The 23607-nt window shown below is 44.4% G+C and overlaps 2 protein-coding genes across 2 annotated transcripts; both read right to left on the reverse strand.

Annotated features, from left to right (window-relative positions):
- Positions 1 to 12280: 12280 nt before the first annotated feature.
- Positions 12281 to 14887, reverse strand: LOC127332599 (small ribosomal subunit protein eS6). Its single transcript, XM_051358911.2, has 6 exons — positions 14732 to 14887; positions 14569 to 14633; positions 13460 to 13517; positions 13257 to 13365; positions 12893 to 13165; positions 12281 to 12765 (listed from the first exon to the last, which is right to left on the reverse strand). Exons 1-6 carry the CDS (start codon positions 14735 to 14737, stop codon positions 12524 to 12526), a joined length of 753 nt encoding a protein of 250 aa, XP_051214871.1. The 5' UTR covers positions 14738 to 14887; the 3' UTR covers positions 12281 to 12523.
- Positions 14888 to 15830: 943 nt separating this feature from the next.
- LOC127332598 (serine/threonine-protein kinase SAPK2) lies at positions 15831 to 21049 on the reverse strand. Its single transcript, XM_051358910.2, has 9 exons — positions 20710 to 21049; positions 18899 to 18973; positions 17387 to 17488; positions 17241 to 17294; positions 17072 to 17164; positions 16898 to 16990; positions 16713 to 16817; positions 16502 to 16600; positions 15831 to 16421 (listed from the first exon to the last, which is right to left on the reverse strand). Exons 1-9 carry the CDS (start codon positions 20827 to 20829, stop codon positions 16137 to 16139), a joined length of 1026 nt encoding a protein of 341 aa, XP_051214870.1. The 5' UTR covers positions 20830 to 21049; the 3' UTR covers positions 15831 to 16136.
- Positions 21050 to 23607: the final 2558 nt, after the last annotated feature.

Consider the following 23607-nt stretch of genomic DNA (forward strand, 5'->3'; position numbering starts at 1 on the left):
GTGACCAAGAGCTCGTTGTAACGGTTACACCGATGCAAGTTGGAACACTGATCCCGATGACTCTAAGTCACAATGCAGGTACGTGTTTATATTGAATGGTGCTGCATAAGTGGGCAAGCTCGAAGCGATTGCACGGTGGCGAAGTCTTCAACAGAATCGAGTACATAGCGGCTTCAGAGGCTTCATCGGAAGCGGTATGGATGAAGAGGTTCATTGTAGAGCTCGGTGTGGTTCCTAGTGCATTGGACCCATTAATCATTTACTGTGATAACATGGGTGCCATCGCCAATGCACAAGAGCCAAGGTCACACAAGAGGCTGAAGCATATCAAGCTGCGTTACCACTCGATTCGCGAGTACATCGAAGATGGAGAAGTAAAGATTTGCAAAGTACACACCGATCCGAATGTAGCAGATCCGTTGACTAAAGCTCTCCCTAGGGCAAAGCATGACCAACACCAGAATGCCATGGGTGTTAGGTATATTACAATGTAATCTAGATTATTGACTCTAGTGCAAGTGGGAGACTGAAGGAGATATGCCCTAGAGGCAATAATAAAGTGGTTATTATTTATATCTTTATGTTTATGATAAATGTTTATATATCATGCTAGAATTGTATTAACCGAAACATTAGTACATGTGTGATATGTAGACAAACAAGAAGTCCCTAGTATGCCTCTTAAACTAGCTTGTTGATTAATGGATGATTAGTTTCATAATCATGAACATTGGATGTTATTAATAACAAGGTTATGTCATTGTGTGAATGATATAATGGACACACCCAATTAAGCGTAGCATAAGATCTCGTCATTAAGTTATTTGCTATAAGCTTTCGATACATAGTTACCTAGTCCTTATGACCATGAGATCATGTAAATCACTTATACCGGAAAGGTACTTTGATTACATCAAACGCCACTGCGTAAATGGGTGGTTATAAAGGTGGGATTAAGTATCCGGAAAGTATAAGTTGAGGCATATGGATCAACAGTGGGATTTGTCCATCCCGATGACGGATAGATATACTCTGGGCCCTCTCGGTGGAATGTCGTCTAATGTCTTGCAAGCATATGAATGAGTTCATAAGAGACCACATACCACGGTACGAGTAAAGAGTACTTGTCAGGAGACGAGGTTGAACAAGGTATAGAGTAATACCGAAGATCAAACCTCGGACAAGTAAAATATCGCGAGACAAAGGGAATTGGTAATATATGTGTATGGTTCATTCGATCACTAAAGTCATCGTTGAATATGTGGGAGCCATTATGGATCTCCAGATCCCGCTATTGGTTATTGGTCGGAGTGAGTACTCAACCATGTCCGCATAGTTCTCGAACCGTAGGGTGACACACTTAAAGTTGGATGTTGAAATGGTAGCACTTGAATTATGGAATGGAGTTCGAATATTTGTTCGGAGCCCCGGATGAGATCCCGGACATCACGAGGAGTTCCGGAATGGTCCGGAGAATAAGATTCATATATAGGATGTCATTTTATGTGAAATAAAATGTCGCGGAAGGTTCTATGGAAGGTTCTAGAAGGTTCTAGAAAAGTCCGGAAGAAACCACCAAGGAAGGTGGAGTCCACAAGGGACTCCACCTCCATGGCCGGCCAGCCCTAGTGGGGGTGGAGTCCCAAGTGGACTCCACCATAGGGGGCCGGCCACCCCCCACATGGGAGGTGGGAATCCCACCTTTGGGTGGGAGTCCTAGTTGGGCTAGGTTTGCCCCCTCCTATGGAAGGTTTTGGTTTCGGGTCTTATTCGAAGACTTGGACACCAACACTTGGGATCCACCTATATAATGAGGGGCCAAGGGAGGGGGCCGGCCACCCCAAGACCATAGCTTGGCCGCCCCCCTTGAGTGGCCGGCCAACCCCTCCCAAACCCTAGCTTTGCTCCTCCACTTCATATTTCCCGCGTAGCTTAGCGAAGCTCCGCCGGACTTCTACACCGCCACCGACACCACGCCGTCGTGCTGTCGGATTCAAGAGGAGCTACTACTTCCGCTGCCCGCTGGAACGGGGAGGTGGACGTCGTCTTCATCAACAACCGAACGTGTGACCGAGTACGGAGGTGCTGCCCGTTCGTGGCGCCGGAACCGATCGTGATCAAGATCTTCTACGCGCTTTTGCAAGCGGCAAGTGATCGTCTACCGCAGCAACAAGAGCCTCATCTTGTAGGCTTTGGAATCTCTTCAAGGGTGAGACTCGATACCCCCTCGTTGCTACCGTCTTCTAGATTGCATCTTGGCTTGGATTGCGTGTTCGCGGTAGGAAAATTTTTGTTTTCTATGCAACGTTATCCTACAGTTTCGCCTATAGCCGAGGAAATGATTGAAGACCTTCTTCGGATGGATGCCGACTTTTTTGCCGACGGTCATTATGCTGACTTTCTTGGCGCTGCTCCCGAAGAAGGCAGAATTACCCTTGATGACATACTGCATCAGGAGTAATTATTTTCCTTTTGTAGATAACTCTTCTTTTTAACCTATGACTTTGATTATATATTGTGAAGCAAACGTCGTATTTCTATATTTGACTAGCCCCCGAGTATTTCGGTGGCTAGTTGTTGCGAGGTTTTTGAACCAAGGCATTCATTATGGTGAATATCAGCCCCCGAGCGTTTTTATTGAGTACTATTTTGTATTTTGATTGACTCACGAGGTATTTTTAATACCAAGGTGATGCTTTTTTCTTTTGACGAACTATATTGAAATTTGTCGGGTTCGAGACTTTGAGCATGTCGATAAAGAAAAAGTTATATTGACACTATCTTTATTATATTGCAGCACCGCGAGCCCGCCTCATTAAAAACCTTTCCCGGCCCCACTCGGTGCCCCGAAAAAGGAAAAGAGTGCGTCCCGAAAACTCGCGGGCGTTTCAGTATATTGAAGTTTCATAAGGACTGTATTTCAGCTCTAGGCATAGAAACGCCTGAGTTGCGCCACGTTCCAAGGGTTTTGCTCCTCCACCCCTGTCTTCTTGTCCTTTATTCTGTATGCTCCTCCTCCGATTACTTCTGTGACGATGTAAGGGCCAAGCCATGGTGACTCGAGTTTTTCATGACTTTTTTGCGTGAGCCGAAGAACTAGGTCTCCCACCTGAAAAGACCTCGGCCGCAAACGTCGACTGTGGTAGTTTTTCAAGTCCTGTTGGTATTTGGTTACCCTTGATAGTACTTCGTCTCGAGCTTCGTCGAGTGCGTCGACGTCGTCCTCCAACGCTGCCGTAGAAGTTTCTTCATTATATTCGGTGACTACGGGGAGTCGTGCTCTATTCTGTTGGCGATGCGCCTCTGCTCCATGGACTAGAAAAACGGGGTCTCTGTGTCGCCGTATTTGGTGTTGTTCGGATGCTCCACAACACACTTGGTAGTTCTTCTGGCCAGGTATGCCGAGCTTTTTCCAGTGGTCCTAACAGGCGTTTCTTGATGCCGTTGCAAATGATGCCATTGGCTTTCTCGACTTGCCCATTGGTTTGAGGATGTGCAAGCGATGCAAAGTGCAGCTTGATACCTACTTCCTTGCAATAATCTTTGAATTCGTTGGATGTGAAGTTACCGCCATTGTCTGTGACGATCTTGTGGGGTACTCCAAATCTGAAGACGAGGCCTTTTACGAATTTTCTGCAGATGCTCCGTACGGTGAATTTATCGGCTTCGCTTCTATCCACTTTGTAAATTTGTCGACACTACTAGCATATACTCCTTTCCTCCTGGCCAGGATTTGTGTAACTTGCCTACCATATCAAGTCCCCATTGGGCAAAGGGCCATGACAATGGTATTGGTGCTAGTTCTCTGCTGGAGAGTGGGGTTTTGCGGCAAACCTTTGACACGCGTCGCAAGTTCTTACTATTTCCTTAGCGTCCTCGATTGCTGTCAACCAAGAGAATCCTGCCCGAAAAACCTTGGCTGCAATAGCTCGACTACTTGCGTGGTGGCCACAGATTCCTTCGTGTACATCCTTCAGAATTATTCTTCCTTCTTCGGGTGTGACACACCTTTGCAGACGCCTTTGAAATACTCCGCTTGTATAATTCCCCTTTGACTACCGTGAAGGCTTTGGAGCGTCGAATTATTCGCCTTGCCTCGATCGGATCATCGGGTATTTCTTTCACGAGGATGTATGATATGAACGTACGCATCCATGGTATCTCGTATCACCATGACCAGGTCTTGTTCTTCTTCTTCTTCCTCTTGCTCTTCCTTGGTAGCCCCCGAGGGTTTCTTCTCCTTCTTTTTTGACTTTGTTGATTTGGTGGATCTCTCTGTTATCTCTTCCCGAGAATACACTGGCGGGACCGCAAGGCATTGCGACCCGATATTTGCAAGAACGTCGGCTTCGTCGTTGCTCAATCTACTAATATGATTTACTTTGCATCCATCGAACAACTTCTCGAGCTCGTTGTACACCTCCTTGTATGCCATCATGCTATCATTGACTGCGTCACATTGGTTCATAACTTGCTGAGCCACCAGTTGTGAGTCGCCAAAGATTTTTAGTCGAGTTGCACCGCAGCTTTCGCCATCTTCATCCCGTGTATGAGAGCCTCATATTACGCTTCATTGTTAGATGCGTTAGGGAACGTCATCCGAAGGATGTACTTCAACTTATCGCCTTCGGGTGATATGAGCACTACTCTGCGCCAGCCCCTTCTAGTCTTTTGGACCCATCAAAGTTCATGGTCCAGGTTCTCGACAAGTCTGGAGGTCCTGTGTTTTGCAGCTCCATCCACTCGCGATGAAATGCTGGCAAAACTTGCGACTTGATTGCTTTTCTTTTTCATACGTGATGTCCCGAGGGGAAAGTTCTATTCCCCAAAGGGAGACACGACCCGTAGCTTCTGGATTGTTTAGTATATTTGACAAGGGAGCTTCATTGACCACTATGATCGGATGTGCCGAAAAATAGTGGCGCAATTTTCGTCTTTGTTGTGTACACTCCTTATGCTAGCTTTTGGTACTGAGGGTACCTTTGTTTTGAGGGCGACAGAACTTCGCTCACGACGTATACTGGCCTCTGCACTCCATGGATTTTGCCTTCTTCTTCTCTTTCGACTACTAGCACCGTGCTAACCACTTGAGGTGTGGCTGCGATATACGGCAGGAGAGGTTCCTTTTCCTTTGGTGCCACCAAAATTGGTGGTGTCGAAATTTTGCGTTTCAAATCCTCGAAGGCTCTATCGGCCTCTTCGTTCCATTGGAATTTATCTCCTTGCTTTATCAAAGCGTAAAATGGTAACGCTTTTCTCCTAGCACGGCGACAGATACGCTCAATGCTTTGCGACTCGCCTTGATTAGCTGCTTGTATCTCTTTCAACTTTGTTGGCTTCCTCATTGTTACTATAGCTTGTATTTTGTCGGGATTTGCTTCAATCCCTCTTGCTGAGACTAGGAACCCCGGAGTTCTCCTGTTGGGACACCGAAAGAACACTTCGTCGGGTTCAACTTTAGGCAGAATTTGTCGAGGTTGTCAAAAGTTTCTTTGAGATCCTCGATCAGCGTTGCCCCCTTTTTGACGTTATGACGACATCATCGATGTATACTTGCACGTTTTTCCCGATCTGTGTTGCTAAACACTTCGCATCATCCTCGATATGTTGCTCCCGCATTTTTAGACCGAAGGGCATTGTCTTATGTGCAGAACACGCCGTAAGGTGTAATAAATGCTGTTTTGGCTTCATCATCTTCTTTTAATCTGATCTGGTTATAACCAGAGTATGCATCCGAGAAAGGAAAGACGTTCACAGCCTGCCGTGGAGTCGATGATTTGATCGATCCTTGGGAGGGGAAAGTGATCCTTAGGACAATGTTTATTGAGACACGTAAAGTCGACGCACATGCGAAGGACTACCGTGTGTTTCTTCGGCACCATCACTGGGTTAGCTACCCATGTAGCTTCTGTAGATATCTCTTTGATAAAACCAGCCTCCTCGAGTCGATTTATTTCGGATAGCATGGCTTTGCGGTTTGGTTCGAAAACGCCGCAAAGGTTGTTTGATTGGTCTTGCTCTTTGGATCCAAGTTTAGGTGGTGGTCGGCAAGTTCCCTGGGTACTCCTGGCATGTCAGCTGGACACCATGCAAAGATTTTCCAGTTCTCACGGAGGAACTTGACGAGCGCTTTCCTATGCGATATCCATATTTGTTGCAATGGATGTCGTTTTTTGGGTCTGTCGGGTGGATTTGCACCTCCTTAGAATTTTTCTCGGTATTGAAAGTTGACTCTTTATTTGGCCTTCCAACGTGCGGCGATGCGTCGTAGTCGGTCATGCTTTTTGACGCCAAATACTCAGCTTGCATCCCGAAACTTTACGATAGCCGATGAAAATCTTTGTCGCATTTATCGGCTAAAGCGAAGCTTCCTTTGATCGTGATTGGTCCCCTTGGTCCAGGTAGCCTCCACAACAGGTATGTGTAATGTGGCACTGCCATAAATCTAGCGTATGCTGGTCGTCCCAACAAAGCGTGAATGCTGCGACGGAAAATCTACGACTTCAAATTCCAGCCTCTCGATTCTATAATTCTCTCGGGTTCCAAACTGAACGTCGAGGTTGATTTTTCCCAGTGGATAATTTGGCTTCTCTGGTGTGATACCGTGGAACCTTGTGTCTGTTGGCTTCAGGTTCGCTAAGGATATGTTCATCTTCCTCAATGTATCTGCATACATGAGGTTTAAGGCCGCCGCCGTCTATGAACACTCGAGAGACGTCAAACCCGCAATAGCTGCTGGTAGAATAAGTGCTGACTGCCCTGGTCGAGGAACTTGTTGCGGATGATCTGCTATGGTGAACCCAATATCTTGCCCTGATCAATTAAGATACTCGACGAGTTGGTGGAGGCATTTTTTCTGCCATAAACACTTGTCGTGAGATTACTTTCGAGCTCTATTTGATGGCCTTGCCTTCGAATCATCGACACCGCTCCATGAGAATTGGGATCAACGTAAGGTGGTGGTGGGGGTGCTGCTGCTATTACGAGCTGATGTCGATTGTCGTACGTGATTGCGGGAGGTGGTGGCAGGTGGATCTCGCTCCTGGGTTCCCGAGGATTTCTCTGTCTGCTCGAGCATTAGCGTGCTCTGCATGCCTTAGCATTGCCTGAAAATTTCGACGGTCTTCTGCAAGTGCCCTGACTGTCTTTTACCGTTGTTGTCAATGAAAAAGTGCATCCGACACGGCCCGTTCATCATCTCTTCGGGGGACATGAAAGGCCTTGGGAACACAGGCCCGCTATTTTGTCTGTTGTTGCGAGAATCATCCATGTTGTCGCTTCGCTGCTCATCGCTTCTCTCGATAATCATCTCTGTTGTTTCCTCCTGTATTTGTTCGAAAACCTGCCGAGATTTGTCCTGGAGCGTCGTAATGCAGTCTGCCGAGGAAACCGTCGCCTTGGTTGATAGTTTCGCCCCGGTCCTCTTACGCGACTTGTGTCGTTTGTTATAGACAGCATCTTCTCCATCTGCCCATTTGTTTGCTATCTCCATTAACGCAGAATCTTGTTCTTGGATTGGTTCTCCCCAAGTCCTCGACAAAATCTCCACGCCCGATTCCCGCAACAAACGCATCTATTGCTCTCTCGTCGAGATATATTTTCTGCCGAGTTTTTGATGATATTCCATCTTTGGATGTATTTTCTCATTGACTCATCTGGCTTTTGTCGACATGCTCTCAACTCCTCTAACGACGCAGGTTTTTGCACGTGGATCTGAAGTTCTTGACGAACACGTCCTCGAAACTTTCCCAGTGTCGATAGATCCTGGAGTGAGTTTCTTTATCCACGATCGTGCGGCTCCACTCAAATGCACCTGAATGCTTTGCATGGCTGTTGCCCTGGTTCCTCCCGTGAGCTTCTTGTCTCCGGATAGTCGACTAGCCAATCCTCTGGATCTTGAAGGCCGTCGAACTTTTTGAAATTGTCGGGTAGCTTGAATCTGAAGGGACTCGAGTTTTCGGACTCTCCTCGTGAAGCATGGCAAGCCGCACATATCTTCGTCGTTAAGCTCCGGAGATTGCCGATGATCCCTTCGCTTTGTCGTGCTCGTCGACTCTTGCTTGTGCTGCCGTATCTCTTGCTCCACTTGGTCCTTCGAGGCTGCCGCCGTTGCTGCTGCAGGTCGTGGACTATTTTGCCTTCTTGTTCCTTCGGGAGGCGTTGAAACGAACGCTGTCCCCATAGCTCCAACTCCTGCTATCGCCATATTGTATAGTGTTTCCCTTGGATCACCTGGAGGTGGTTTAGACGCGAGGATAAAAGCTTGTGTCGCCATATACCCAGCTTTCGGTGTCTTAGGGATAATGTTTCCTCTTGTGTCTATCGACATAAAGGACATGTCGAGGTTTTGAACCAAGTGCTCTCTTTACGCTTCGGGTATGTGTTGTAACCTTGATCTTCCTCTGTTCCGAGCCTCCTGTGGCTATCACCCGAAGTTCTAGATTGTCGACTCAGATCTGCCCTTCTCTGCTTTGGATGCGAAGCTGCTTCCTTTCTCTGTTCAACTCAGTTGTCTGTTTTCCAATTCCCTCGCAGCTCGTGCGAGCCTATATTGATATGCTTGCAATTCCTCCGGTGTGGCCGTGGTAGCCATTGGTTCTGTACCGTTCATAGCTCTCGCGGCTCTGTCCCACGCTGTTTGTGAAAGTTGGACTCTATCTCGCGGCTCGGCCCGACGTATTTATTGCCCAGGCCTTGTCGCAGATTGGAGGGATCGACGTATGGATTTCCCAGATCGTCGAAAGCCTCAGATGTTTCCTCTTGATCTTCAATGGCATAAATCTGATGATACTTTGTACTCAGATCTATGTTGGGTTTGGTGGCATCATCGTTTTGATTGATGAAGACCTTGCCCACCGTGATAGATTTGTCGATGAAGTCATAGGCATCGACATCGCTTGAGCCATCGCTTATATATGAGTCCGCAGATGACTCAAACGACATGTCGTTGAAGATCTTGGCGAGTTTCTCTCTTGTTCTGGTGCTGATGTAGCGTGTCGCCGAAGTTTCTTCTTCTCCTGACTCGGTTGACGACGCATAGCTTGAAAAATCGGAATCGACCTTCGACGATCTCGACGAAATCGGAACCTCGACACGATACGATCCTTCCTTCTCGACGCGAAAGTGAAACCTTCCGAACGTCATCTCCATGGGCTCCGCCAGATACGCATATGCATCCAAACGGGAGGGTGGGTGAGGAACAAAATCGACAAGACCAGCAGCGATCTGTTTACCTCGATCCATTGTGTTGCTTGCAGTTGATGATGTCGAAGATCTTTAACGTGCCATCGAGATCAGATCCTTACGCCTCTAATTCCCACAGACGGCGCCAATTGACAAGGTATCAACTTGTCAATGCCTATGGATTGTAGGCTAGGGTTTAGTTAGAAGTAGAGGGCAAGTAGATCTCGAAGGTTTCAGCCGAAAAGTACTCGACGATTATGAAAATTAGGGTTTGCAGATAATGATTCGATGATCTCCTCGTCCCTCGACTCCCCCTTTATATAGGAGGTGGAGCCGAGGGATTCGTGTAGTACAAATTACAGAGTCCGGGACGGTTTCTAACTCATCCCGCCAGATTACAAAATAACATTTCCTATTACAACTCTATCTTTCCTTAAATACATCTTGGGCTCTCGAATCCTCTTATTCTTCGGGTAGTGGGCCTTCAGTAAACCCCGGGTACTATCTTCGGCAAGCCCATTTGGGATGCCTATGTCAACTGAGAAGAGAATGGGTAGCTTGCTGGGCCCTACACCCTGAGGGCCCATCAACCCTAGGTCATTTATGTTGGGGGCAAGTCCAAGTATTACTCAGTATCTTGCTGGGCCTACACCCCGAGGGCCTGTGACCCTAGGTTATTTGTGTTGGGGACAATCCTTCTCTACCAACTATTTTTTAAACTTTCTAGTACTCCCTTCGATCCATATTAATTGACTTCAATATGGATGTATCTAGGACTAAAATGTGTCTAGATACATCCATATAGAGTCAATTAATATGAACAGGAGGGAGTACTAAAAAAATGTTTTTATACTTATTTTTTCTATAAAGTTGTTTATCCAAAGAAATTTGATACATACATGCATATTAATATCTCCTAGTACAAATATGTGAATTGCATGATTCTGTGCTTCGGTATCAGCCGATGAAGTTGAAGGCTGCGGTGAGAAGCCCGGAGAAGGTGTAGGCAATGGCATGACGAGACAACATGCAGGCAGGGGCGGATCTAGGGTGCCATGGCACCCCTTTCCAAATGAAAAAAGGACTTAAGAATTTGTATACTGGACAAGTTGATGTTGATAGTGTTTTCCCTGTCTGTATTGTAATTAAAAAAACAAGCTTAGGGATAATCTCGGCAATGTCCCAATTCTGGTGGGGAGATGATGATCAGCAGAAGCATATACACTGGTTCGCTTGTGGAAAATGTGCATCCCAAAAAATCAAGGTGGCATGAGATTTAGAGATATTGAGAGTTTCAACCTAGCTTTGCTTTCTAAACAATGTTGGAGACTTCTATCAGAGCCTGATTCTTTATGTGCCCGGGTCCTAAAGGCAAAATACTATCCTACAGGTGATCTCCTAAACTGTGAATTGAAGAAGGGCAACTCATTCACCTGGCAAAGTATTTGGGCTGGCATTCAGACATTCAAAAGAGGGCATATTTGGAGAGTTGACAATGGTGAAAATATAAATATCTGGGAGGATTGTTGGATACCCTCTAGCAATAACAAGAAAATATGACGCGGAGAGGAAATATTGTATACACTAGAGCGTCAGAACTTATTGACTCAGAAACAAGGACTTGGGATGAGGACATAATCAGAGAATTTTTTTGGGCTGCTGATTGGAAAAGGATCTTGCAGATACCTCTCGCCATGGGTATGATGGAGGATTTTATCTCATGGCATAATAATAAAAGTGGGGTCTTTTCGGTGAAATCTTCATATTACTTGGAATGGGACCATCATCACGGGCGGAAACTACGTCGAACTAGACCTTTCGACTCATCCGCAGTCAGTCCGGTCTGGAGAGCTTTATGGTCTACTAAGGTTCCGGCTAAAATAAAAATCCATTGCTGGAGGACTTTGTTGGGAGCGATCCCTTGCTATGGCGTTCTGGCCAACATGCATATTCCCATTTCGAGCCAATGCCCGATGTGCTCTGTCCACTGTGAGAGTGTGGCACACGCTTTATTCAATTGTGCTCGGGCCATGGAGGTTTGGGATGGATTGGGTATGTCGTAGGTTTTGGAAAATGCCCGCAATGCTGAAGTGAATGGTTATACAATTCTCGAGTCACTCCTTCTAGATACGACGGTGGCGGCAATCTCCCCTGAGGTACGCCGATGTTATCTAGCGGCAGTGGCAACATGGTACATCTGGTGGGAGAGAAGAAGAGCAACCCATGGCGAGACACTACAAAATTCTACCCGATCAACTCTCTCAATTCTCACCTTAACTATGAACTACGGGAGAGCGAAGAAGTTGGGGACTCCCCCTATTGATAGACACGGTTGGAAGAAATCGCAGGAGGAACTCTTGAAGTTAAATGTGGACGCTGCTTTTAATGTTGATACAGGTCGGGAGGCACGGGTGTGATCCTGCGGGATCATACGGGAAGCTGCATAGCAGCGGGACGTTGGACACTGCAATATGTAGAAGAGGCTTCCACTGCTGAAGCTATTGCACTCCGTAATGGGCTACTCTTAGCCGGCGAAGTTGGATGTAATAAAGTCATCATCGAATCTAACTGCGCCGAGGTGATTACAACTATGCAGAACGGGGGCAATTCGTTGGGAATAGCAGCAGCAATATATGAGGAGGCTACTTTCCTTTGTAGGGGTTTTGCCCGCGTTATTTTCTCCCACTGTCCTAGAGAGGCAAATGAGGCAGCTGATAGCTTAGCCAAGCTCATGGAGGTGACCCAAGCTGTTTGGCATGGTGATCCCCCTGACGCTATTAGAGCGGTTATTGCAAATGATGTAACGATTATGTAATGAACTGGCAGCAAGTTTTTCACGCACTCTTTTTCTTACCAGGGTACCTAAGGGGACTGGAAGGTTTTTAATGAGGCGGCTTGCTTGCTATATATATAATGAAAGTGTTAATTTCAAAAAAAGAAAAAGCTTTCACACTGAGCGCTGGGCGTTAGGATGGCTCACCGAGGTATTTTCCCCTCGTTTTTCTTCACGATGTAGAGCTTTGGCTAGTCTAGCCAGACACAGATTTTATGTAATATATTACTAGCTGAAATAACAATACAGCTTATAATTTAGGAATTTACGCAGAGTAAACTGAAACACCAGAACATCCTGTGGTCGCTGGCACCTCTACTAACTAGAAACCACCAAAGAATTACTCCAGTACTAACAAACTCTTAATATATAATAAGATACCGGTTCATGCAACACTACATCAATTATTCAACTAACTAGAGAAGGCTGAAACTCGAGGGTGGATTTACCGAACGAAGTGCGAATATATTCTTTGGCTGTAACTTAATATATAGGATGTAGATATATTTAAGCAGAGGCAGCAGGAGCCTTGGTAGCAGAAGAGAGCTTCGACCTCCTCTTAGACATGCTCTCACTCCGGCGATCTCTTTGCTCCTTCAGTCTCTGTGCAAGCAGCTTCTGGTACTCTGCGGCCTCGGACTTCTTCTTGATGATCCTCTTCTTCTTGTCAGTGATTCTAGCACGCTTCCTCTGGAGGGTCAAGGGAGTCACGAGACGCTGGATCTTGGGAGCCTTGCTCACCGTCTTGCCTGCAAATAAGAATCGACATCAATTACATATGAACAAAGTTAATGAGAGATGCAACATGGATGCAAGGAATTTCGGCTTCCTTGACAAATACAAAAATTGGAGCCAACACAATTTAGGAAAGTTCACCCTTCTTGTTAGTGAAGGTCCTGCGGTATGTGTTGACATAAGTGCGGACATCATCATCCTCGCCAAGGTTAAAGAGCTTCTTGATCTTGGAAGCCCTCTTGGGTCCCCTCATCCTGGGCTTCTCGATGTCAGTCAGACCAGGCAGATCATGCTCACCCTTCTTGACAATCACCAAGTTAATCACAGATAGGTCCTGGCTGACAATGCAACCACGGACAGACTTTCTCCTGCGCTCACCGTCACGCCTGCCGTTCCCACGGAAGCAAGGTGTGCCTACAGAATTGAGACAAAACAAGCACAGGCTGAAGTTCAGTTCAAGAGGGATAAAATGTAAGTACAAGTACCGTTGAAATAAAGGTAATACCCTTGTGCAGCAGAAGACGGACACGTCCATTGGTTAAAACTCCTTGCTTCATTGGGAAACCTTGCTTATCACAGCCACCCATGATCTTGAACACGTAACCCTTGAATTCCTGAAGAAACAGAAAACAACAGATATCCTTCATCAGAACTACCAACACATCAGCTGAAAGGTCAAGTATCAGCAAATAAGTTTTAGTAGGTTACGTCACCCAGAAGATGCCCAAGGACCTCCTGAGAGATCCTTTTGTCATAAAGGTTACGCCTGTAGTTCATACGAAAGTGTTACATATGGAGATAAAAAAAAAAAGAGAATAAATCAGCTCGAATATTTATCAATCGAAAAATTAGCTCACAGATCATTAGCCACTGGTTTCCAAAGTAAACTATATTACTAATTTCATAATGGTTTGGAACATCAACAGGATTATTATTCAGAAAGTTCAAAAATATTCAACTTCTAGTTTAAATCTTATTCCTGATATCACAGGGTCCATAGTTTTTATGTTCACAAACTAAAAAACATCACAAATAGTTGAAACTATTTAATACTATAATATGTTAAAAGAGCATGTCGTAATGACGATCTACTGATGTATAGTTGACGTATAGTGACAGCACAAACATATCATAAAAGAATATAAATGGTACATATCTAAATGCATTTTCATCTAGCTCAAAGTAAGCATGGGTGCTAAATGCACAATATAATTAAATGCGAACACACCACAAAATCCTCCATATTGTGGTTTCATAAATAATATTTGTCCTCTTGCGACACTTGCATCACCGAATAGCTTAAAATGGTAACTTCTGTGTCCCCCCAAAATCAAGGTTCCAAGAATACACCCTAAATTCTACTCTAGTTCACTCCAAGAGTGAAAGATTCTAAACGATCCTAAATCGCACCATAACATTGATAAAATGTCATTTTAGCTCATTTCCGCATCATCCAAATCAAATACTACCTTCGTTCAAAAATAAGTGTCTTAGTTTTGTCTAGATATAGATGTATTTAGACACATCTTAGCTGTAGATACATAGAAAAAGTTGAGAACTTATTTTTGGACGGAGGGAGTAAAACGAACTAACAGAACTAAGCGTCATCATTAACAAAGTAACAGAACTAGTTCTCAAAAACTAAGTATTAGATGCAGCATTCATAACTCAACCAAACTAAAACTCGCCGATGACAATGATCTGCACACCAAATAGCAACACAATGTCCTAAAAGCAATCAAGCTTGGTGATTGCACTACAAGGATCTAAAGGATAGCTGCACGAATAGACCAATGTGAGGGCAGAGATACACTTACAGCTTCTGGTCGTCATCGATCTCCAGCTTCTTCTGGCACCCCGTGGTGGGGCAAGCGATGTTCGCCTGGTACCAACGTAAAATCAGACGAATTAGGCACCGAACATATCACATCTGCGCACATCAGGATCGATTGTGCATGAAAGGCAATTAGCAGTGCGTACCTTCATGGTTGAGTTGCGGCAAGAGCTCGCGCGCGGCGAGCAATTGTAGCGCTGGCGGTGGCGGCAACGTCGGCGCTGGTGCGCTAGGGTTTTGGGCGAGGGAGGCCTGCGTCGGAAGATGTCTTGAGTTTATATGGGTGGGTGCGTCCAGCAAAGTAGCGTGGGCCTTAGATTCTGTGCACGGATGGATAAGATAATGGGCCTGTAGTGAGAAATGGGTTTATGCCTGCGTACGTGTCCCTGCATATTATCAAAAAAAAAAAAAAAAAAAAACGTGTCCCTGCATTCCCTCAATTTTTTTTTGTCCCTGCTTCGCCCAAAAAAAAAATGCTTAGTTTACCTATTCTAAGGTCTTGTGGGAATATGGTCAAATTCCACTAATGCCTGTATGTAATATGACTCATCAATCCTTATGCATGCGTAGGCTTCACTTATTTATGGGAATTTGTGTTAGAAAGCCAGCAAGGTTAATTACCGAATGTTTGTCTTTTTCACCATCGCTGTTCCCAGTCCCACTCCCTGCTTCAACCCTTTGAGCGAAATGTGGCAAAAGGAAGGAAAATCCATGGACCGACCCCATTGTTTCCACCCCATAGGGACTACGAGACCACCCCAAGGATGCCTTCGGCATTGATCTTAAGTCTAAAAAAAAATGCTTGGTCTCCCAGATAATTTGCTAGGGCAGCTACTGTTACTTTTGGTTCCTAACATGACGTACAAATTCAATGAAATCAAGTACCGCTAAGCTCACCTTTCTGATGTTATATTCACACATGAAAGCCGTTGTCTCAATTTAAGTGGTCAAAATCTTGGTATGAGCTTAGTTTTAAACTTTCAATGGACAACACTCCAAATACCAGCTATTGTACCCAGACTTCTTTTTTTCAAAAGGGGGTTGAACCCAGCCTCTACATTTGATGCACACCTTTTCTTTTATTAAAGTCGAAGCAAGGCAACAATGCCAGTGCCATGGCACAACCACAGCTACAACTTAAGTCGACTTTTTCCGCATCAGCACCATCAAGAAACCCCAGGCTATGCATTTTCAATAAATTACTGTATTCTTCCTGAAAAAAAACTAGTATGGCAGAGGTTACTGTAAAACAAAAGAGTATCTTTGAAAAAAATGAAACGGGGACAGTGTGATAAAAAAAATGACAATGGGATGTACACTGCCATGGCACAAACAGAAGCAAGTCACCAGGAATGCCAGCTAAGAACACCAGCGAAACACATGGAAGTATATATATTATATTTATACACAGATAGAAAACTTGGTAATACACAGCAGACTGCAACTCTCTGAAAAACGAACAACGACAAGACAGAAGGATGAACGCATCACAAAGACCAGACCACAAAGACAAAGTTCACGGCGGCGCCTCGCCTGAACCACACCTGCCCGTCACAACGCGCAAACGAAGTCGCCGCTGTCCTCGATGTCTGCATCGACGTCGTCGATGTCGTCGAGCTCCATGCTCCCCATGCCAGGCACGGAAAGCTGCCCTGCGAACTTGGATCCGTCGCCCGGTTTCCGCGCCTCCTGGATGATGGCCATGATGTCCTCCAGGGTCTGCGGGGGCGAGTTGATGCCGACCATGTGCAGGCTCATCTGGTACTCGTCGGTCATTTCGATGGGTAGATTCTTGAGGAACCACGGGTGGTTCTTGATCTCCTGGATAGTTATTCTCTGCAGGTAATGGCTGGTCAGAATGCAGGAACTATGTGTAATTTTGTTCGGATGTGTAGCTGTTCTGGGAGAAGGATTACTTGCTCAGGGTTTGCGACGAAAATCCGGGACAGCAGATGTCTGCACTCGATTGAGATCCGGACGTAATCAGGTACCGCATATTGTACACTGAGTATCCGCTGCAAGGATCTTATAAAGTTTTACTCCCACACAAAATGAGCAGCACATGCTCGGCTAAACAAATCTTAATGAGGAACTGCATAGATCCAACAGATTGTGGGATGAACTCACAGTAATTGTCTTGCGGAAGTTCTTTGGCTCGTCTGGGTCCTCAAATGGATAAGCGCCGACAAGCATCACATATAGAGTTACTCCACACGACCAAACATCAGCCACCTGGATTGCAAATGATGTTTGAAGGGTACGGTTTGAGGAATCTGAATATTTAACTACAGAAATAGAGAAGTGGAAATTACCTTTCCATCATATTGCCTTCTTGAAAGGACCTCCGGAGCAATATAAGCTGGAGTCCCGACGGTTGATTTAGGCTGAGAGTGCAAAACAGAGGACTGGAAAGCAGAACTACGAGTAAGTATAATGGTTTATAGTTGGCAAGCAGGTAATAAAGGTCACAATAAGCTCTGCATTACCTTGGAATAACCAAAATCACATATCTTGAGCCGGGGCGCTTCACTCCCATCTAGAAGTGTATTTTCTAGTTTCAAATCTCTATGACATATTTGCTGCAGTGATAACAGGATATGGTTATGTACTGTTAGCTAATTTTAAGTTCTTATCGTGATTAATTTGATTGTGTACCATGGAATGACAATAGCTAACTCCTGAAAGCAGTTGTTGGAAGAAGAATCTAGCCTGTTGATAAGAACGAACAAATCAATATACAATCAACAGAATGACACTCACTTAAATATTAGGTATCTTCGACTGTGGTGAATATCGTCTACCTCATTTTCGCTAAATCTTCCAGAACTGCAGATTCTTTCGAATAGCTCGCCACCAGCAGCGTATTCCATAATTATGGCCAAATGTGTGGGAGTTAGCGCAACCTGAAAAACTAAGTGGCCTTTTTTAAGCTTCACAAGCTGGATATGATAATAGATTTATACTTGAAAAATAAAGCATAATATGTTTTTAAGCTAAAAGGAATTTAAAAGACTTAAACTTGGAAAAATTCTATACCAATTCGGATATTAAGATATTATATACAATTATACAGGTATACTTTTCGTTTGGACCATAATCAAACGCTTTGATATTTTGTACACTTATACACAAAGGCAGTATACTGAATGAAAGCTTAGTTCAAGTGGAACACATCACATACAAGCAAGATTTAAGTCCAGAAATAACATTAACCTGCAACGCTTGAACAAGAGACTATGACGTCCTGCTAGGTCAGTATCAGTTCCATAGTCATTTAATGAAAAGTTTGCATTAGACTATAAGCAATTATGATATCTTCATGCAAAGTCATGGTGGTCTCAATGCTCAACACCAACGGCAGGTCCACAAAAGTACTTACCCAATCTAGAGGGCACGGCACTAGGACAAGCTACTGGATGCTGATAAGCATCCAATTATACATGATTAATGCGTTCTCACAAACCGTTGAAAGAAGTAGCCACTATTAATATGCATAGAAAGAAGAAACAGAATAAGCACTATATAAGTGAGAGTAAGAATATATGGGAATATTCTTGCAAACAAGTTGGTAGCCACAATAGCAGCATATGCTTAGAACTACTAAAATAGGAAAAGCACTCAAGCTTCAGTGTGTCACTACTAAAAGAGTCCTTTCAAACACTGCAACCAGGATAAAGTTTCTCTTTACATATTCTAATTGCCCTATTCAAGTTGATGGATGGTTTACAGATAGACAATACTTTCTTGCTGGAACTTCCAAACTGGTATAGGGCATATGCTGAGAAAAGTTTCAGGTTGAACATTACATCGTATCATTTTTTTTTTGTCTTCAAGAAAAAACTGCCTCTGTCCTGAATAGGATGTCTCAGCGTTGTCTAAATATGCATGTATCTAGACATGTTTTACTGTGTAGATACATGCGAATTTAGACAAAGTTCAGACATCCTATCTAGGATGGAGTAAGTATATGATTTCCGTATTCATTTTTTTAAAATAGTTATTGGAAGTGTGAAGAATTTTCAGAAAATAAATTGCACTGAAGTTTCCTCAAAATACTTATTTTATTAGCAGGGGTGTTAAAATAAATTGCACTGAAGCTTGAGTTATTCCCCCATTTCGAAAATAAAAACTGAAGCTTGAGTCTGATACTTTTGCATTACTTTTTAAATCTATTAAAACACAGGGTCAGCAAATTTAGAACATGTGTTTCGAGTTCTCCAGATTTATTGGTGAGTTAATGCTTGCATTCTAGATCAATAATGATGACACTGAATTTGAGTTTGAATCACTTCCATAAGGCAGAAGGCACTTACCTCTTTGAATCTAACAATGTTCGGATGCCTAAGAGATCTGTGGTTCATAATCTCCCTTTGAACATTCTCATCAATCTATGAAAGCAGAAGAAGCAAAGTTGAAGTGTTAGTTGACCAATTAAAGATACTGAAACATCAAATCAACCCAAATAAGGCAAGGTGAATGTTTTGCTCCACAGGAGCAGCGAAACGTGAACAACAAAATGGTCAGAGATGGTGAATGTAACAGGCCAAAAAAATGGTGGTTATGTGCAAAAGACAAAAAGCGGTAAAGCCAATGAGAACTTCTGAAACATATATAATAAATTACAGGGTAGCATAAGAAAATAATCAGATAATATGAACCAAGATACATTAATCAAAATTCTTGTTCTTGTTATAATCAAAAAAGAAAGTCTGTGGCAGCATAGCACGCTCTAGCAGTATCATTGACTAAGTGAAAGATGTTGATGAAGCAGGGATTATAGGAAAGGGAGATGGGAAAAGGGTCCATAAGAAGCTTGGAGAGAAGTAAAAGTAACAACACATGCAAATATATTTGGCAATTGGCTAAATGGGGTAGATACTAGGTATAAAACGCTTATCAGAGTGGGCGCGATTGCAGTTGTATGGACGCTATGGCTATGTAGAAATGACAAAAATTCTTCTCTCATGCAGGTCATTTACCGATGTACGGCTTTGCTCCGTTCATGGTCGCCACTTCAGCGCTTGGAGGACCGAGACCTCTTTATGGAGGTGTCTACACGGTTGGAGAACACGGCCAAGGAGTTTATTTCCCAACATGGGTGGCTGCATATTAGGCGGATTGAAGCCAACGAAGCATAGTCTAGTTTGGCTCTTTCGATGGATCTTTTAGAGTTTATTTGTTCAGACTTGATATTCGAACGGCTGTGTGCATCTTAGTTGTGCAGAGGCTGGGTGTAATGCTTGAATATTTTGAGTAATGAAGCGCCCTTTATCGAAAAATATATATGACCAAACAAACTAATTAGTAAAGCAAGTTTGCATAACAATGACAGATTATTTGCTACTTATTTGTGTTGAACAGAAAGAGGATTTACTACTTCTGGGGCGTTGTCTACCAGCTTTGTAGAGACTTATATTTAACTAATTAACTAGTACACCTTAAACAAGTCAACCATAGTTTTGCATAGTCTAACAAAATGCAACACAATCCAAGGAAACCTTACAAAATTGGACATGCCATTTCACTTAGGCTGCAACACAGCTGCAAAACGGGACACGTATATGGTGTTTTGGTTGGTGACCTTGAGACTAAAATCAACAAATAAAAGTTTGCCCAATTATAACTAAGGCGTGCATAGCAAGATACAAGTTTATAATAACTAGTCAAAATTACAATAAGCAACAAACATCCAGCAGGGCTTGGACTAATTAGCAGCAGGTGGAAATTCGTCTATTTAATCAGAGAGAGCAATGAGCAGGGCAGCCCCTGCATTGACCAGTGAGGAGCGATTCAAGGCCGATAAACCGAGCAGTGATGTCAACCATGTTTTCGTCAAAATCCAAGGCTTATTTACAAATATAAAGCCCCCAGAATTCGGGAGAGTAGGATTTTGGCTATAGGAACAGAGCAGATTGGGTTCTGCACTCTGCAGTAGTAGATCATCCAATCTGCTGAGCAAAATACGCCCAAGACCACTCACCTAGCTAGCGCCAAATTAGCAGAACCATCGGGTACCAACTGAACCAGTAGCAGGTCAGATGAAGAACCCCTGATCTTCATACACCAAGAAACTGAAACAAAATCTAGGAACGGATCATCAGACAGGGGGGAAATTGGAGCTGACCTTGTGGCCCCTCTCGATGAACTTGACGGCGAAGAGCTCCTTGGTCCTGATGTCCCGGACGAGCTTGGCCACACCGAAGTTGCCGGAGCCTATGTCCTTGATCACCTCGTACCGCTCCATCTCTGACTGCCCCGCAGCTCGTAATCGGCACTGGATCAAGAAGCACTAGTAGCGGAGAACCCGTGGCTAGCAGCTCAGGCAGGTCGGTCAAGAACCGAATAGAGGCAGTGGTGAGTGGAGTGGACACCAGGAGGGAGGGAGGGAGGGAGGAAGCAGCTGAGCTAGGGGCGGAGGGGGGAGGAAGGTGAGGGGAGTGCGGTGTGGAAGGGGGTTGGCCTTTTGACGAAGCTGGTGGTCGCAGGCAGTGGCAAGTGCGTGGGGAGAGAGACGTAGCCATGTAGCCATACCGTCCGTCGTGGGCTATCACGCTCTGAAGTGGTCGCCTACTCGTCTTGCCCGCGGGTAGTAATCAATTTTGCAGAAAATCAGAAACCGTTTCTTCTGAAATTTCCATTTCAAAGGTCCGAAAACGATGGAACAGTACAGCACCACAAAACAGGAATTATTTAGCACCATTCTTTTCTTTCAATGTATCAATTACACATTTACACTCGGTGGTTGTACCACTATAATGTAAAAAACTGGTCAATAAGTTAAAGAGACCTCGCCACGGCGATGAACTACTGGCAACAGCTCAACCAAAACCATCACAAATAAGAACACCCAGACTGCAAAAGAGGTTTTTCACAAGCTTCATCTTCACCCGATTAGCCTAAGATCTTAATACAATGCATTCAATAAGAAACCGATCGATATTGCCAGATGTAACCAATGAAGACCATACCTAGGACTTAAGGAGCACCATCAAAAATGAAATGAAATCCCTAGTACCGCTACACTCGGGTGCTAATGTTGTTTCTGCAAATCACCAATCACTACATCATGTGCGTGGTCCCAACGGGAACATCGTCACGTGGCGGAACCGCGCTGGCATGACTGTACTCATCGCATCCAAGACCTGCCGTCCGCCATTACTTAGCAGTCTCGACCTCAACGTAAGCCATCTAGACCTTCTAGTCTTCCAATAAGAGCCGTGTTGACATCCCCCACCTACGCTAACACCATGAGATCACGGCGTGGATGCCAATGCCGACATGCACCATGTCGTCGACAAAAAGTAGAGCTTCGGGACGTGCTCCCTTAAAGCCGCACGGGCTGATGTTTGGGATGCCCATGACCAGATCTCATCCAATTCAGATGTCTAGGAGAGTCTTGCCTCAGTCCGTGAAGAAAACTTCCGATGGAGTCCGTAACTCATCAACAGCCAGATCGAGGACAAATGATATACTGAAAGATCAACGGGAAAACCACTAGGGTCGCCGCCCTTCCTTCCTTTTCCCCACCGGCTCGGCTGACCTCCACCTTCTTCACTGCGCCAAGGAGGAGTCCCCACTTCCTTCAGGGATGGGGCTCACAACAACCACACCAGCGGCGACGCTCGGTTTTGGCTCCTGGCATCACGTAGGGAGCGACGTCCGTGAGTGAACCGATCATATGTATTATTATATTGTTGTTAATTTAGCACCGCTACACGGACCAAACAAATAGATCATCACGCCTACTTGATCGTCCAAATATACCAGCAAAACATCATGCAATCCAATAAAAAAAACATAAATTTGTGTTGTTTTAAGGTACATTATGTCGGTCTAACACTCTAACTGTGCATTTCGTAAGTCAGAACAGTAGCGCCGCACTCAGTTAAGCTCGATCGTGATGTTTCCTTTTTCCGATCGTGATATTGACTTGCCAACCAATTAAAATCCTAAATTGTGTGTGTCGCCCCCCATGGGCCATGGCCGCTTCCACATCAGAGAATGAGCATAAGTGCAGAGAATTGCCCCACGGTCTTTCACAAGCGTCTCTACTACTTGTATACTTATCTCCTATTTTCAACGGTTCTCGATTCTTACTTTTGCAATGTAACACTTCATGATCCGCCAATGAATTTCATCATCCTTGGAAGATGCCACGGCCTAAAGTTGCATTAAAGGGGAACAAATAGAACTGAAAAGTGCCGATGCAATCTGAGAATTTCTTGGATGTCATTTTCAACGGTCCATAATTCTTATTTTTGTGATGTTGCCGTGATTCACTACAAAATTTCATCACCTTTGGAGATGCTACCGCATAAAGTTGCAACGAAGTGTCAAAAATAGCACGAAAAGGAGCCGATGCAATCTAAAAAATTCTCGGTTGTGGCATGAAAATCACGAATGTGCCAGGCATGTTCAGACTGTGCTTGATAATAAGAAACTGATTCGTGTGGACCAAATAGAGAGAGATGTGCTCTGATCCGCTAAACACTAATCAATTCGGAATGTCCATATGGCATCACCCTGACCAGAAGAGGCAAACGATGGAACTAACTATGAGCTACGAATGAGCAGGAAAAGGTTTTATCTGCTCAGGTGACATGGGTACTACTGCTGGCAAAAGGATTACTATAACTTGTGTGGCTAGGTATGGTTATAAATTTCAACGCCAAATAGCGATGTCGATAAAATCACTTCAGTGCGCATTATTGCATCGTCTTTAGGTCGTACAATCATCAAGCTGATTTGCACCTGACAAGCCAATAAGAACATTATTAGTTCTCGTCATTGATAATGTTTTTTTAGGGTACATTGATAATGTTCAGAACAAATATTGCAAATGATGTATGCAACCTAACATCATTAACCGTTACGGTAGGCTCATGTGCGTATGAAACTTCTCTATCTAATCCACCTTATCCAGCCGAAAACAACATATCTTCCAGTCCTCCAAAAAAAGGAAACCGTGCCAGTGCAATCGCTTGCAGGCCTCTTTCGTCTATCTTCTTCAGGTAACAAACTG

This window comes from Lolium perenne, chromosome 2 (genome assembly GCF_019359855.2).
Source record: "Lolium perenne isolate Kyuss_39 chromosome 2, Kyuss_2.0, whole genome shotgun sequence".
Classification (NCBI taxonomy): domain Eukaryota; kingdom Viridiplantae; phylum Streptophyta; class Magnoliopsida; order Poales; family Poaceae; genus Lolium; species Lolium perenne.